This window comes from Ochotona princeps, chromosome 4 (assembly GCF_030435755.1).
Source record: "Ochotona princeps isolate mOchPri1 chromosome 4, mOchPri1.hap1, whole genome shotgun sequence".
NCBI classification, from domain to species: domain Eukaryota; kingdom Metazoa; phylum Chordata; class Mammalia; order Lagomorpha; family Ochotonidae; genus Ochotona; species Ochotona princeps.
Window position 1 is genome coordinate 68,752,007 of NC_080835.1, and position 17,768 is coordinate 68,769,774.

Here is a 17,768-nt window from a genome sequence, read left to right on the forward strand (position 1 = left end):
ATGGCAGTTAGTCAAAAACACAATATACTTACCCTAACAACGTATTGGTAAATTATCACAAGACTGACGGCCATGGAAACGTTGGCAAGGAATGAAAGGACAAATAGATTCTTTAGTTCACGAATGAAGACCAAAAGAATTATAAATGGAAGAAAGCAAAGCATATATATCCGTAAATCAACACTTTTCCTCTCACATGGAGTTGAAGACTCAGTATTATTTGAAACAAAAACTTTACTCTCCAGGAATCCTTCATGAACCTACAGAAGATTATCAGGAGGACAGGCAAAGGGAAAAATTTTCCATTAATTATAATGAAGCAAAATGTATATCAAAAAATATAAATAAAATATGAGCTATATATTCTTGGATAAATTCCTATGATACATTTCATAATACATCAAGTATTTACATTTTCAACATTCAGCTTCTTAGAAACATATATATCAAATAATTGGATGATTATGGGGTCAGCATCCTGGCATAACCAGCTGCAGCATCAGCATCCCATATGGGTGCCGGTTCGAGTCCTGGTGGCTCTACCTCTGATCTAGCGCCACGCCAATGGCAAATACTTAAAGATCTGCTTTTGAAATCACAAAATTAGGAGCATACTTTTCTAGAATGGCCATTGGATACTGTACTAGTATTTTCACTGTTATAAAGGAAACCTTGTCTCTGTCTCTCAAACAAATATATGAATCATCAACCTCTACAAAGTAAAGCAATTTTTATCCTAAAATGTATTCAGTACCTATATAACACAATTTTAATTTTCCAGAAGACATACAATGATTTATAGGCCTCATATAGCTTAAAATTGTCTTTGATTTAATCAATAGCATAGTTTGACTTATTCTTAAGTACAATTATTTTAGAACCATCTTAAAATTTTACAGGAGGTGAATCATATTATAGTTTAAATACCAATGAAAGTCTGTTTGCCCCAAAACACTGTATGTATTCTCTCTGAACCTACAATAGTATCAAGTCTCTGCATACATGTACTCTCAAGAAATTGATCTTATGGTAATAGTAGCTAGCAGCTTTTGGGTAAGTTCTATATGTTGAATACTGAGCCACATGTTTTTACATGCAACACCTCTGAAATCAGTATCATTATTGATTTTAATTTATAGTTGCGGAAAGTGGGCCTTAGAATGGGTTACAAGGACCCTGTTTGTATAGTATCAAGACAGTAAGCAGTAAGTGCAAGATTCAAACACAGGACTAGGTCTCCAGACTCCAGCTTGTAATCAGCAGTATGTCAGCCTGACCAACAAGCACTGACTTCATACAGGGAGCTCCCGCCCAACCAGCCACCTGGACTCCACTCTGACATGGCTTTGCCTGCATTTGTAAGTGCTGAAAGGTCAAGAAACTACAAGCTTAAAAAAACATCTAATACGATTGGTAATTCAAGTATTTCTTTAATTTTATACTTACAATTCATGTTAATAAATGTTTAGTATCACAGCAAATGTACACATATTCTTAGACTCTAGAGAATATATCTACCAGACATGCTTTGCATTTTAATAAATTTATTAATATAAAAGAATAGATTTTATGACTTTCACAGATGGAACTGTAAGAAGAGAATCTAACTTCCTTTAGGCCTTTCTCCCTCTTTCAAGCCCCCCTTCCTTCATTTTATTCTTTTAATTTTTGCAAAAATATGATCTCAATTTACTTTATGATAGGCTTAATGAACCACTAATTAACTAAAATATTCAACAAAGTAGAAAATTAGGTTCCACAGATATACAAAGGCTAAAAACCTAATCACATCATAAAATGTCTATTTTATTTTAACTAGACAATATATATAACTCATACTGTACTTGAGTTATATCAGGCATCTTTTAAGAAATACATAGCTAATAACTATCTTAAAACTAGCCATTAAAACTTCATCTTTTCTGTAGTTTCTAATACATACAAAATTAATAATTCATATTCCTGGGCTTTTTTTTAAAGATTTATTCATTTTTATTACAGCCAGATATACAGAGAGGAGGAGAGACAGAGAGGAAGATCTTCCATCCGATGATTCACTCCCCAAGTGATCCGCAACAGGCCGGTGAGCGCTGATCCAAAGCCGGGAACTTGGAACCTCTTCCAGGTCTCCCACATGGGTGCAGTGTCCCAATGCATTGGGCCATCCTCAACTGCTTTCCCAGGCCACAAGCAGGGAGCTGGATGGGAAGTGGAGCTGCCGGGATTAGAACTGGCGCCCATATGGGATCCCGGGGCTTTCAAGGCGAGGACTTTAGCTTCTAGGCCACGCCGCCGGGCCCACATTCCTGGGCTTTTAAGAGCATATTTCACTATCAATTCAATAACCAGATCATTTAGAGTCAAGGATTTCTTATCAAAACAGTGCTTCTGGTAATTAAATTGGATATTGATAAAGTTAAGGTCTAACAAAGATAAATAATTTTAAGGAGTTTATTTGAATTGTTAGATGATTGGAAATTTTGGGTAACATTATAACAAATATAATATTATAGTATTCTTTGGCAAAAAAATGTTTATAAAAATTGGATTAAAAAATTAAATAAAAGTATAGATACATACCTAGAGCAAGATTCAGGTAAACATTTGAGTCCTTTGGTGCCTTCTAGAGACAGAAATTGACTATCTATTAGGACTTCTATCATCTCACATGTTTACCAAAATGTAAAACACTGAAATAAATATTATAAAATAAAATTACTTAATTCAGTTGTTTTCATTTAGAGCTCAAAATTTTCTAAAATTAAGTATCTATTGACTTTTTAATGACCTAGTAACTTAACAGTTAAAATTCCAAGGGCAGACTATGTTCTTTAGTAAAGCTAAACGCAGAATTAAAATCATAATACTCTACACCTGTATGTTTTACAAATTTCACATTTTACCAAGACTTTCACAAACTTGGTGCTGGATTTCACAATAAATTTATGAAAAAATGGGTGGAAGATTTTTTATGATGTTACAAACAAGGAAACTGAGTTTTGACCAGGAATAAAGGAAGATCTGTCCCAATTGAAATTCAGTGAGCAAGAATTGGAACTTGTCTCCTGACTCTGAAGGCAACAGCCTCTGGTATCACTACAGTTTCACCTTGATGTAGTCTTTCTTCATTACACTCCATGCCCATGTACCTTATTTTATTTATGTGAAATGTTCTGGGGAATTCTAGAGTAAGATAGTAAGAATCAGAGTCATGGCAAGCATTAGAGTTCTTTCCTTCCATACCGTACATAACAACTTAATGAGTGTAAGAATAGCTCCGGGGCAATAACAGAGAAGGTTTATACATCCATATGGTAATGAAAACATTCGTGGGTTAATGAAATTCTGAACTTTCAGCAGCATTTAGATTAAGGCAGTAACAATTCTATAGTTCTTATTACAATAGTATCAGCAATTGGTAACATTTAATCAATCAGTGATTCTACTATTGTGCACGGTCATCAAATGTAAAAGAACATCCTTGTAAAGACAGTGAAAATCTATATTTTACTGCTTCACGACCCTCGCTTTGCTCTACGACAGTAATAAGTGCATCAGTGTTCTCTTTTCCAGATGGACTGCATGCCTTTTTCCATGTTGCTCTTTGTGTCTCAAAAAGAATGTCCACCTTTCCAAGATAGACACTCCTTGCCTCCCAGACACTCACTTTTTCTTCCTGATATTTTTTGGGTATGTACAAATGAACTGATTTTTTCCACTCAACTTTGAAAGCAACATATAACATTTCACAGGAAAAGATCACAGATATCTATTTGATCTACCTTTACTACTCTGTCACAAACACACACAACTAAAGTAAGACAGTGCTTTATCCAGTGACTGTCCGTTAATGTTAGATGGCAACTGTGACAGAAATCTAGGTTTCAGCCTAACTGTACGTATCTCATGGCATATTTCTCATGTTTATGAGACTGCTTCCTCATTCATTAAATAAGCACAGTAGTTACAAACAAGGTAGTTATAAAGATTGAGTTATAAATATATAGTTTATAAATATAAAATAATACGGTTTTGTTACTATTGTCCCTAACTTCAAATACAACTTGTAGGTAATTCTCCGAGTAGAGATTACAAACTGTACAATAGCATCATTTTGCACAGTCCTATAAAATTATCAATTGTGTTGTATTCTATCATGATGAAGATATTATGTTATTAGTTCTTCACTGTAAACACTTCTAACTGGCAAAGAGTCCTAGAAATAGGCAATCTGTGCAATTAAACACTTAACATAGGGGAAAGCATGCCATCTATAATACTAATAAAAAACATGGGTGCTTTCTTTTTATTAAAATATGAACAAGACCCCAGTAAATTCTAACTGCTGTTACTCTTTTCCATCCCCTCCAAATCTCCTATCCCTATTTGCTCTCACTAAGGTCTTGTTCTATAATTACCAAATGTTTGAGGAACCACCTGGATGTAAAGGACACTAATGATTTACACTACGGATTTTTCTTCTGAAAAGGTCTAAGAAATTAATGGTAACTATTCATGGGCAGAAAAGGCAGAAGAAATAATTTGAAAGTAGGGTATTGGATAAAGAAAATTAAAATGAAGCTGGGAAGAAAAACTATGTAAGCATTTAAGGCAGGCACTCTTACAGGTTAACTTACCATGGTGAACACAACAGATATATTCCTACTGGTCCCTTCTTGTATGGGCTTGCAGTCTAGTAGTTAAAACTAACTCAGAAATTAACTTAATAGAATTGGTATCATGGTATATAGCACACTAATCTTCAGTCAGTGGCACCAGCATCCCATATAGGTACCTGTTTGAATCCCAACTGCTTCATTTCTAATCTACCTCTCTGCTAATGTGCCTTAGAAAGCAGCAAAGGATGACCAAAGTTACTGGACCCTTTGTACCCATGTGGAAGACATACAAGAAGCTCCTTGCTCCCAACTTTGGATCAGACCAGCTCTGGACATTACAGCCATTTGAGTGTGAACCAGTGTCTGTCTGTCTGTCTCTCCCTTTCTCTAACTTTAAAATAAAAACAAATTAACTTTAACACCGTGATTAAGGTTATCTCTTAAAGTAGTATAAACACAAGAAGGAAAAACATTAACATTTTCTGGCAAGAGATGAAGACAACAAAGATGTGGAGTGAAGAGCTGAGGAACATTTCACTGAGATGTTGGACTTGAAGATGGATTTAGAACTTTTCCAGATGCAAATGTTTCTACATACTGAGGCGTAGTACACTGAAAGAAAGATGTATCTGAAAATTTAAACTCTGATTACTAACTAGCTGTGTTCTTTAAACAGAACTCTCCCAAAAGAGAGAGCCTGGTAGCTCTTGCAACACTAAAAATCTAGGTTAATGCCTCAGAAATAGTGTACAGTAATCGCCTAACTCAGTGGTTGGCAAAATAGAAATTACACATGAATTTCAGTACAGTAATGCTGTACTGAAATTCAATTATATATATTTATTTGCATATTGTTCATGGCACAGAGATCATATGACCTGAAAAAGTGAAAAATGCATATCATCCAGGGGCAGCGTTGTGGTCTAGTGGTTAAAGCCACAGGAATATGGGTACCAGTTAAAGTCCAGGCTGCGCTACTGCTGCTCCAGCTCCTAGCTGAGAAAGGATCTGGGAAAGTAGCAGAAGATGGCCCCAGTCCTTGGCCCTGCCAACCCTATGGCAGACACAGAAGAAGCTTTTGGTTTCCCACTGTAGTCATCTGGGGAGTGAGCCAATAAATGGAAGACCTTCTTTCTCTTTCTCCCTCTCCCTCTCCTTCCCCGTTTATAACTCTGTATTAAAAAAAAAAACTTTTCTATCTCTCTCTCATTCATATTCTGACTTTCAAATAAACACATTAAATAAATCTTTTAAAAAGAAAGAAAATACCTATAATCTGACCCTCAAAGTTTGCCAATTGGTTTAAATGTAAAGTGAAGCACACTTTATACTTAGCAAACAGTCTAGTAAATACAGATTCTTTTAAAAACATATATGAATCATTATTTTGCATTATAGCACCTACAAGACAAATATATTTTGTATCTTAACATATGTAAGTATACCTCAAAAATCTCATAGAAAAATGACATTTTCTGTATTTTTTTAAGGCAGAAACATTTTAAAACACATGTTTAAGGTCTTACAATGATCACTTTCCATGAGGTTACTGAAGTATTAATGTTTATTGTACTATATAATAACTGTCATTGACTAAAAACAACTAAAGAAGAGAATGAGGATACCACAGTATAACAAAACCAATTATAAAGAAAAGTGCTGTGGTGTTGCTTTGATGGGGGATTTCTTATTTCAATGCTTTGCATATTTGTTCCAAAGATTTAATCATACCAAGGCTACACACCATTTCCTCTTAAAACAATCCCTCATACTATGGGACATTTCCCTTCTCCACCCCTAAAATTTTAGGATATGGTATCTTTGCAGACAATGGCAATAATCATTTTATTTTGGTCACAGCTGATCACTTTTTCCTTCATTTGTTATATATTAATTATAGATGACCAACATAGGTATATGCTCCCAAAGTATCTATGTATACGATTTTGAGACCTAAATTTCAAGAAAGAATTAGAATGTTATGCTCTGATTTGAACTATCACCTGTAATAATACAACAAGGCAAAATAAAAATAATGCCAGAAATGCAACTTAAGAAAGAGAAGACTAATTATATATTCCACAAAAGAAATATAATGCCATACTTAAGGCATTAGAATAAAATGACTTACTAGGTGGAGAAAATACTCACTTGTTTCACATTCTCAGCCAAGAAGACAATGTAAACACTGCAGAATCCCAACTGGGTTATCACCAGGAAAAAGTCAACCACACTCCTGTGAAGAGATAGCCACAAACAAACATCAACGAAGGCTGCTCAACATCAACAGATTTTATTAGCTATTTTAAAACATTTTATGAAAGCATATGTTTTTAATTTCCTTAAATACGAAGTAAAACATTTGTTTTAATTAAGGTTTCATAATTATGATTAGTATGTTGTTAAGATTATTACAGAGCAAAAGATGTCCCACTAAATGCTAAGATTTATCCATCACTATTTGGGAAATTAGACAGTTTAAAGGTACCAAGTTACAAACAACCCTTCTTTTGATTAAGCCCATTTCTCCTATTTCTCAAAAATCTTCTTTAGATCAACAAGCGCAGTTCCTATCCCTCCTGGCTTGATGCCATCTGTGAGTAAAGCAAGTACTCTATGGTCCAGATCACTACCAAGAATACGGAATGGTACAGAATTGGAAGCATGGCCCTAATCTTATCATAAGAGAGCTCTCCAAAAGCTTTTTTCTTCACTTATTTTAATGAGACATTAAAGAAAATTGTGCGAGTAGGGAAGGAAGATCCTCAAAGACATCAATAAGAATAGTATTATTTAGGTATGGCAATAACCAAGATCCAAATTTGCCTATACGTTATTAATAAGTAGACTAAGCTTTTTCATTTTGGTTGCTACTATAGTACGCAGTTATAAATCATATTATACTATGCCCCACCACCTTGACACTGCAAGCACTCTTGCTAATCTTCATTACTGTCAGCACTCTACTTCTCTCCATGGTTTATCAGGGTTCTCATTTGTAATTTATCTTCATACCCTGAAATCATTCAATTCTCCACTCTGATGAACTACATTTAAATATGGCTATGATTTTATTGTTCCAACCAACAATCATTCCAGCCACCTCTGTCAGAAAGCCATTCTTCATAACACAGGCAGAGAAAGCTGCCTTTAGTCTAGGGCAGAAATAAAGCTGTAGTTTGCAATCTTGGGTTATAAGGTAAGACTCAAGGGCTCTAGGGTCTTTTTCCTTCCTTCCCCTACTCAGCTTATTAGGAAGTCTGAAAACCTCATAAACAAGTCAGATTTCCTTAAAATTCCCAAAAAAGTCACACTGAATCACAAATGACTAATACTGCTCTTCTCCCTTTAGTCCATATTGTACATACTATTTGTGCTGCTGTTATCATTTTCTTAATGGCTTGGTATGCTCTATTTTCCAGTCCTATTTTTATTTGACTTTGATTATGCAAAGCCAATAAGATGAAAGAGTACATTTGTGATAACATAAATGTCTTATGAACATGTAGCTAAATATTACAACTTTATCTGAAATAATGAAATTGCAACATTTTTGTTGATTTAATTTTTTATTTAAAATATTTTGACACAATTGTATTAACAGTTACCCAGGTGCTGTAAAAATATTTTACCTAACCCTTAATAATCCTATATAGTAGGTATTGTTATTATCTATTTCAGAGAGAAAATCAAACTAAAATGATGAATAATTTTATCAATATTGTAAAATTGCAGAAAGGATAGTATTTTCAGTAAATTTCTGTTAACAAAACTAGATATACATATGCAGAAGAATAAAATTAGGTCTTTACTCATATACAAAAATTAATTCAAGATGAATTAAAGACCCATAAGTAAGACCTAAAACTACTGAATTGCCAGAAGCAAACACAGTGGAAATACTTCATGACATCAGTGTAGGCAATGACTTTTTTGAATAAAATCCTAAAAAAGGGGGGTAAAAAAAAGGAAAATTAGACAAACAAGATTATATCAAACTCAGAAGCTGTACACAGTAAATAAAACAATCTTCACTGTAAAGAAACATCAATAGAATGGGACAAAATATTTGCAAGCTAGTCACTCAACAGAGGATTATTATCTAAAATATATAAGAAACTCAAAAACAGCAACAAAAAGTACAATTTAAAAAAGCAAGAGAACCTGAACAGATAGTTCTCAAAAGAAACTCAAATGATCAACAAATGCACGACAAAAAAATGCTCAAAATCACTAGTTACTTGGAAAATGAAAATCCAAGCCACATGAAATATTACCTCACCCTGTCAGATGACTGTTATCATCAGAAAGAGAGAAATTAACAAATGCTTGCGGGGGGGGGGGGAATAAAATAGCAGAGCCACTATAGAAAACTGTATGGAGATTTTTTTGAAAGTAGAAATGAACTAAATGTTCACGAGGTTGTCTGCACTCATGTTTGGGTGCATACTACCGCTCTGTTTTAATTAAACCATGATTTTCTCTTCACTTCTACCTATAACTCCCAGTTAGTTACATTCTTACCTGAGAGAAAACAAAACAACAACAACAAAAACAACAAAAAAAAAAACAAAGAAAAAACAACAACCTGAACTAAACCCAGCTGGAGGTCTCTGTGCACTTAGCAGGCTCTCAGTCCCAACTGGGCAGAGTCCCCATCCCAGCCAGTGTGGGATGCAGCATCACAAGGCGTGGCTCAACTCAACTGCACCACAATGTCAGCACACAGGACAGACATCTAAACTGATCCTAACGAATGGGCCAACCACCCTTCACTAAGAAAGTATTTTTATTTTAAACTTTTTATTAAAATAAACAAAAAATAATTTGTACATTCCATAAATACATTTCCAAGACACCCACACTTTCCCCATTATCCTGTTCCCCCAAGACAACTTTTCCTTCCCTCTTTTCATCAGCTTTTGCAAAGATGTAATCTTAATCGGTTGTATATTCACAAGCTTAATTCACTACTAACCATAATATTCAAAGATTACATGTCCACTGAAGTATAAACATGGGCTAAAAGAAATAATCATATCCCAGTCATTGTTATGCATTTTTGTATTTTACATTATCTGCAACATATCAGATAAAGCATATGATACCTGTTTTTTTTTGAGACTGGTTTATTTCACTAAGAATAATGATTTCCAGCTGTATCCACCTTGTTGCAAAAGACAGGGTTTCATTTCTTTTCTTTCTGAGCAGCATTCCACAATGTATGCATACCACAATTTCTTTACCCAGTCACTAACTGATGGACATCTGGAATGATTCCATATCTTAGCTAGTGTAAGCTAAGCAAATCTGAGTGTACTAATAACTCTTTTTTTTTAAAGATTTTATTATTATTATTGGAAAGCCGGATATACAGAGAGGAGGAGAGACAGAGAGGAAGATCTTCAGTCCGATGTTTCACTCCCCAAGTGAGCCGCAACAGGCCGGTAGGCGCCAATCCGATGCCGGGAACCAGGAACCTCTTCCAGGTCTCCCACGCGGGTGCAGGGTCCCAAAGCCTTGGGCCGTCCTCGACTGCTTTCCCAGGACACAAGCAGGGAGCTGGATGGGAAGTGGAGCTGCCGGGATTAGAACCAGCGCCCATATGGGATCCCGGGGCTTTCAAGGCAAGGACTTTAGCCACTAGGCCACGCCACCGGGCCCACGAATAACTCTTATACGCTGATTTTGTTTGGGTAAATTTCCAGGAGTGAGATACTGTGTCATATGGTAAATCTATATTCAGATCTCCAAGGAATCCTCATACTGTCTTCCATAATGGTTGTACTAGTTTACATTCCTATCAAGAGTGGATGAGGGGACTTTTTAGCAATCTAGTCAGAAATGGGCAAAAGACACGAACAGGCAATCTTGAAATGATAAATTACAAATGGCCAACAGAAAAATGAAATAATCAAGATAACTAGTCATCAGGGAAATGCAAATAAAAACCACAATGAGGTTTCACATCACTCCTGTTAGAACAGTTACCACTCCAAAATCAAAAACATTAAATACTGCTAAGGATGTGGGGAAAGTATTTTCTCAAGCAAGTGATTTGGAACCAAAACTGCAATGTCTCTGAAACACGCTTAAAGCCTTTTACTCCTGAGATGCAAATTTGCACGTGTTCCTGAACTGAAGAGTCTATCCATTTACCACCCTAGAAGTAAATCACAACTTTTAGCAGACATCAAACCCAAGAGAGCCTTCTGGATTTCACAGATTTATACAGAAATGACCCAGTCTTTAGTGCTTTGTTTTAGTAGCACATGTGAACTAGACAATAGAAATATTCAAAATGTAATGCTTTCAATTCTTTCCCATTTGGAAATACTCACTTTTTTTTTTTCAGTTGCCCAATGTGTCAAGTCCTGTGTTAGATGCTGCAAATTCAGCCCTGAGCAATACGGGCCTGACCATGCCTGTGCAGAGCAGAGCAATACAGGCCTGACCATACCTGTGCAGAGCCCTGAGCAATACAGGCCTGACCATGCCTGTGCAGAGCCCTGAGCAATACAGGCCTGACCATGCCTGTGCAGAGAGCCCTGAGCAATACAGGCCTGACCATGCCTGTGCAGAGCAGAGCAATACAGGCCTGACCATGCCTGTGCAGAGCCCTGAGCAATACAGGCCTGACCATGCCTGTGCAGAGCAGAGCAATACAGGCCTGACCATGCCTGTGCAGAGCCCTGAGCAATACAGGCCTGACCATGCCTGTGCAGAGCTGAACAATCAAAGTCTAAAACAGCACAAAAGACAAGCACAGTAACTTTTTCTAACTGACTTAAAACATTTCAAAAGTCTATTTCCACTATGTGGTTTACCAAACATAAATGTAATGTAATAGGTACATCTAACTTAGAAGGTAAATATGGGGAAAAAAACACAATGTTCTTTTACAGCAAATAGCTTGCAGGTGTACATTTAAAATAAATATTTCTATATCTCAGGCTAGTTCAGATGAATTATTGTGATTGAACATAAGAATAAGTATTTACTGGTTATGTCTGAAAGAATGGATTTTAAAATGGTCATATTTACTGTAGTTTATTGCTTTGTAAGCACAGACAATGCCACAGGACAAGGACAAAAACTCTTACTTCCTATCCATGGAAATCAAGTCTGAAATTATTTTTGGACTATTACATGCAATTTGGAAATGCTTTTTAAAGGATTTATCACTTTTGATAATAAACACAGACAGAAAAGTTTTAATTCTGAATCACTTGGGAAAATCTCCCATAATAAAATAAAACATTCTACAACATAATAAGTAACTTATAGAAATGGAATTTCTATATAACCCAGCAATCCTATTACTGGGCATATATACAAAAGATATGAAATCAACATAGCTGAGAAATACCCACTATACCATGTGCATTGTACCACCAGTCACAATAGCCAAGATATGGAATCAACCAAGGTGTTCACCATAAGAACAGACTAAATATACAATGAAGCAACTCTATCCCAGAAAAATGAATGGAACTGCAGGGCATCATGCTAAGTAAATAATACAGACACAGGAAGATGGTTATCACATTAGTCCTCATTTGTGGAAGCTACAAAATTAACACAAAATACTGATACGTAGAGCCTTGGTGTAGTAAGAGCTAACAGAAGGATTTTGGATAATGGGTACCAGATCAGAGTAAAATCAAAAGATTAAAGTCCCCAGTGTTCTACAAGCATGGTATCATGGCTATGATTCATAATAACCTACTATATATTTTATGAGAAAATAGGGGGGAAAAAGACACTCTAAGGCTTTCATCATAAAGTAATGCCAAAACAGGGGAAATGTTGATTACCCAGATTTGATCAATATACATTATATGCATGTCTGGAAATGCTTCACTGTAACCTACTAAAGTATACAATTAATATTCATTTAAAACACAAGAAGTTTCAACTATGTAAACAGAAAAAAATTAAAATAAAAAATTTTTAAACCATTAAAAATTAACATAATTTTGAAAAACACATAAACAGTATATGAAGTGCTTACCGTCCCCATGCTGCCTGCTTCTGAAGACAATTCCAAGGACTTACTTCCATAGCGAAGCTCACAGTGTCACTATAACCCAATGTTGGCTTTTTAAACCTGTAATTTAATGACATTCACACGTTGGAAAGAGAATTTTAAGTTGGCCCATGAACCAACCCTTGAAAAGAACACGAAATAACCAGTAAGAAATGCAGTGCAACGTATAAACAGATATATTTTAAGATCTCAAAATCCACACACTCCTGAAACACGCCTTAACATTTTTACATTTTGCATCAGACCTTCTTGTGTCACATCCTCTCAAGATAAAGTATAATTATCCTGATCTACTGCTAAGTTTTACATATGTGCAGAAATCATACAACTTTAAACCTACGTTCCACTTATTTCCATATTCAAATACTTAAAAACATAAACGACATTGCTCATATCTAAACTATTCCATTGTGAGAACAGCACTGTTTAATAATACATTTGTACAGGGCTTCATATTTTAACATATAATATCTCATTTATTCTTTGAAACCGCCCATGAGGTGACTATTTCTCCATTCCCTTCATCTTACTCTTTCTCTCCCCAACCCCTTGTGCTTGCACATGCACTTGCACTCGCTCTCCCCTCTTTTTCAAGTACACAATTATGTTTTTAAGACTCATTTATTTATTTGAAAAGCTGAGGGTTGAGGGGAAAGAGGAAGGATTGAAACAAGAGAGGGAGAAAAAGAAAGAGAGAGTACCATTTCAAGTACACTGGCAGGGAGCTGGATCAGAAGCAGAGCAGCAAGGACTCAAACCAGTGTTACAGTTCAGAATCACAGAAGTACTTTAACGTGCTTGCCACAATACTGGTCCCAGGTATTCATTGTTACGAATTATCCAATGTTTTAAGAGCATTTAATAACAGTGAAAAAGAATAAACCTAGAATATTGGTCTATCAGAACAGGCAATATATTTTTTTAAAGTAAATTAATTTTATGACACAAAAATAAAGAAAAAATATTATTTTATTGACTGCTTGTAAAATCACAATATCAGTTAGGTATATCCAAGGCATTAGACCCCAAACTGATTTACTAATACATGCAAGATCATCATACAATAACTAAAAGTAACATGTCTACTTCCTTTTCCTTTATATCTAATGATTTTTCTGTTTGCACTAAAGAAAATTCTACTTAATTAATAAGGCTACTCTTTGAAAAATTAATATCCTGACCATATTCAAATCATATGAAATGATACCCCTTCCAAATTCATGAGATTTCTCTCCATAGCAGGCTAAAGGAAATACTTCTAGTTACAAAGCACAGCAGAAATATGAACATCTGGTGCTCAAAATAAATACACAGCTTTAAAAAAAAACAGACTTAACAAATCCACATTTACCTCTGACATAGAAAGTGACTGCAACGTACCAATATGTGCATACAGTGAACAGAAATAATTCCTATAAATACGAGGCTGATTGGTCCAAGCTGTGGGAAAAAAAATTTGTAAGGTTTAAATATTTAAGCTTAACAAAATTTAAACGATATTATAACCAATGAACCACTGAATTACTCATTTATAGTGAATAAATTTTTTGTACAAATGGACAGTTATTTGCATAAGGGAAAATTAATAAACTTGATATAAGAAGAATTTCAAATGATAATTAAGGTTACTAGGTATTATGCCATTTTAGCAATGTGGCTACCTATACTGAAGAATACAAAATACATATATGCAATAAAGTAGGACAGACTACAACATAAAATGGCAACTCTACAACTACTAGCAAGCCACCATGATAAGCATATGTATCGGTGCATCATTATTTAAGAGCTTTCTAAAAAACGCAATATCAAACAGGGTATGAGAGCACTCCACTTCTTCCAGACTACCTGTTGGACACTCACTATGTTACATAACTGCATTTACAAAATGATTATTTAAAAAACGTGTAAACATTAATTAATTAAAACATATATCGCCAGTTTATTTTTATATTCAGAAATGCCTGTGCTCTAATTAGGGTAAATAAAACAACCATCCTCTGAGAAAGGTGATGTTTTCAGAACTGTTCTCTTTAGAAACTAAATACAACTTTTTTGCTTTATAAATTATTTCTACCATGGTAAAATTCTCTATAAGCAAAATAATTGCCTTTCTATGCCTTATTTGATTTTTAAAAAATACTGTTACTGATTTCTTAATTAGACTCTTTAAATGTGAAAATTTCATATTTCATTGAGTCTAAAAACTGTAGGGTTTCAAAATAGAAATGAAGTTCTCTATAAATACATTTATTACTATGAATTTACTGGTCAAATCCCTGATAAACCAAAATACAGGAAAAATTAAATATTGTGTGAGGGCTGGAAGGGTTTCTTTATTTATGTATCAAATATTACAACTAATTTAAAAATTCAAGAAAATTATTTTCCACTAGATATCACTACTATAGCTCACATAATTTTATCAATACAATAGCCAATACTTTAGTGATTATCTAAAGTAACTTCCCTGGGTTATCTCTGACCAAGCTAGATGCAAGCCTATAAAAGTTTTGCTATAAATTTATTACTATGTCTTAACTGAAGATTACAAAGATAAGTCTTACCACTATGCCTGCATTTTTTATTGCCAACGGAAGTCCTAAAAGGCCAGTTCCAATATTTCCTTTAAGAAGATGCATAAGAGTTTGAACAAATCTGAAAAGTAACAGTTTTGAAACTTAGTCACTTTAGAACTAAAACTATCAAAATCATATTCATGGTGTTAGTATACAGGGAACCTGAAAATTAATCTAGGCGAGGAACCAAGTAGCATTTTCCATTCTTCCACCGAAGAAAAACTTAAAACTTAGTCAAACCCTAATTTTTCTACCAAAAGTGCCATACAAAGAGTTACTGCGGAGATTAGATATTTAAGTGAAAAGTATTTTTGCAAACACTAAATTAATAATAAAGAAAATTCTCATAACATTGCTGCTGATAATTTTCAGAACACTGTTGAAGATTAGGCTGATAAAATTCAACAATTTATTGACACTGTACTAAATATTTCTGATCTGCAATCATCAATATAAGTGGGAGTTAATTAAAAGAAAAAATTAAATAAAATAAAAATATAGACGTCAAAACTATATGCATGTATAATCAGGTAAGAGAAACAATTAATATTCAGACATCATAAAGCTCCTATGATTGCTAACCTAGAATAATTTCTAGGAGACTACTGAAGGAAGTCTCTTGACCAAGAAGAAATAAATTGGAATTAGGAAGGGCATAAAATTCAGATGTATTAAACAAAAATGGTTGTCTAAATTTTCTTCAATTTATACTCTTCTATTATGATCACTTAGATTCCATGTTACTTTGCTTCATTATGAAGTCACTGTTACAGTAAAAATGAATCAAACTCAATTAGTAACAAAAATATCAGAGATGTTTTTTAGAAAGTCCCACTGCTTTCCTATGACTGTTTCTGATACGACTCACTTAGTATGTGTCTACTAACTCCCAAATGTCCAAATCCAGCCATATCTGAGGCTGCTTTTCCAACGTTTCTGTAACTCGCAGATCGCTCTTCTTTTAAGAGCCACAGCATCTGCGTGTCATTGTAGTTCTTGCTATACACATGGCTCCAGGGCTTCTACTCCTTCAAGGCAAAGGCTGCATCTCATTCATTTGCATCTTCTGCAGAATCTAGTAAAATTCCACGTCTGCAGAAGATAATTACACGCTACATGATCAGAGAAAATAAATGGAAACTTATAAGCTGCACATCTTACGAAATGCCCTCTTGATCATCAAGCTGGTAATGCTTCTGAACAGGTAGGAGTTCTTGTTCATGTTCTTCGTCTGATGTGCCATCAAAATCCTGCTCATTTATCAAGGGTCTCATGACATCCATATCTTTAGAGAAGAAAAACACAGTACTTTATTAGCACATCGATAATTAGAATAAAGCTGCTATAAATGAATGCTACTCTTTATTTCTATCCTAAGTAAGATCATTCATATCAGAACTGTGTTAGTATATTTAAAAACAACTAGACTTACTTGTATTATGCAGCATATGGTAAAAAAAAAAGCTTAAAATGATTAATGAAAATTTTTTTCTGCTTTATTCACATCACTATCACAGAATTTCAGGATGAAAAAATACAAAAAAAAAAAAAAAAAAAACTATTTTTCTCTCCAGTTAGCTTTAACTCACACCATACTGGCAAGTGGCAATTATCATTTCAAAAACATTAAGAATCATAAAGTCATTTCATTATTAATATTTAACATCAAAATTTGCTTTTACATCTAACAAATTTTACCATAATTTGGCATTCGGAGACAAAGACAACATCAGTCACAACTGTGTCTCATCATTAAATTTGCCGAGAAGACCACTGTTAAACGCTAAAATATGAAGTACAGAATATTTTAAAGTGGAAACCTATTTTATCCTAACATATTTAATAAATCTATATAATAGGGATCTGAAACAACTAAGCAACTTATTTGTTAATGACTAAAAATTTTAAACTTTTTACTTTGTAATAATTTAAAACTTACTTTAAATGCATAAGAATTATACAAAAAATCCTGTTTTTACATAGTTACTAATATTTAATATTTTGTCATTTTTCCTTTTTGACACTTTTTCTCAAATATAAATCACTTTTTATGAGATACTGGAGTATAAGTTTCATTATATTAAGCCACTTAATCCTATCATAAGCGCATATTTGTCAAAGAAATACTTCCATTGTAATTACAAGTTCAAGTTAGTTTCCATGTAATACATTATCCAATGTACTTTCCATACTCTACTTGTTCAGTTGTGCCAAGAAAGTAGTCTTAAAAATTTCCTTCAGCTCATGATCATACCCCACATCAAATTCAGTTATATTCCTGGTTACCTTAGCCATTCATTATACCTTTGCACACATATGAATTACCTTATTTTAGTTTCTCCTGTCTTTGATCCTATTTTCTCATTTTAAAATTACATCATTTCTACTTTGGCGTTACATGTGATGTTTTACATACTGTTCTTTATACCACATCTCTACTCATTTTTCAGATGTATAGCCACAATCAGTATCAAGACATTTACCACCAGTTTTCTGCTTTTTAAATCACTCCTTGGCAAG

At 34.2% G+C, this 17,768-nt stretch overlaps 1 protein-coding gene across 4 annotated transcripts in view; it reads right to left on the reverse strand.

Annotated features, from left to right (window-relative positions):
- SLC36A4 (solute carrier family 36 member 4) overlaps nucleotides 1-17,768 on the reverse strand; it is a 51,571-nt gene that overhangs the window by 19,839 nt on the left and 13,964 nt on the right. For 3 of the 4 annotated variants that reach the window (XM_058663721.1, XM_004585178.4, XM_058663722.1), the window contains exons 2-7: nucleotides 16,410-16,533; nucleotides 15,237-15,327; nucleotides 14,021-14,109; nucleotides 12,634-12,729; nucleotides 6,771-6,855; nucleotides 33-260 (exon numbers count right to left, since the gene is read on the reverse strand). In XM_058663721.1, the coding sequence (XP_058519704.1) occupies nucleotides 33-260; nucleotides 6,771-6,855; nucleotides 12,634-12,729; nucleotides 14,021-14,109; nucleotides 15,237-15,327; nucleotides 16,410-16,531 (711 nt within the window). In that variant the 5' untranslated portion in view covers nucleotides 16,532-16,533. Of the gene's footprint in view, nucleotides 1-32; nucleotides 261-6,770; nucleotides 6,856-12,633; nucleotides 12,730-14,020; nucleotides 14,110-15,236; nucleotides 15,328-16,409; nucleotides 16,534-17,768 lie in introns of those variants that run through there. The other variant, XM_058663723.1, reaches the window with a different exon arrangement.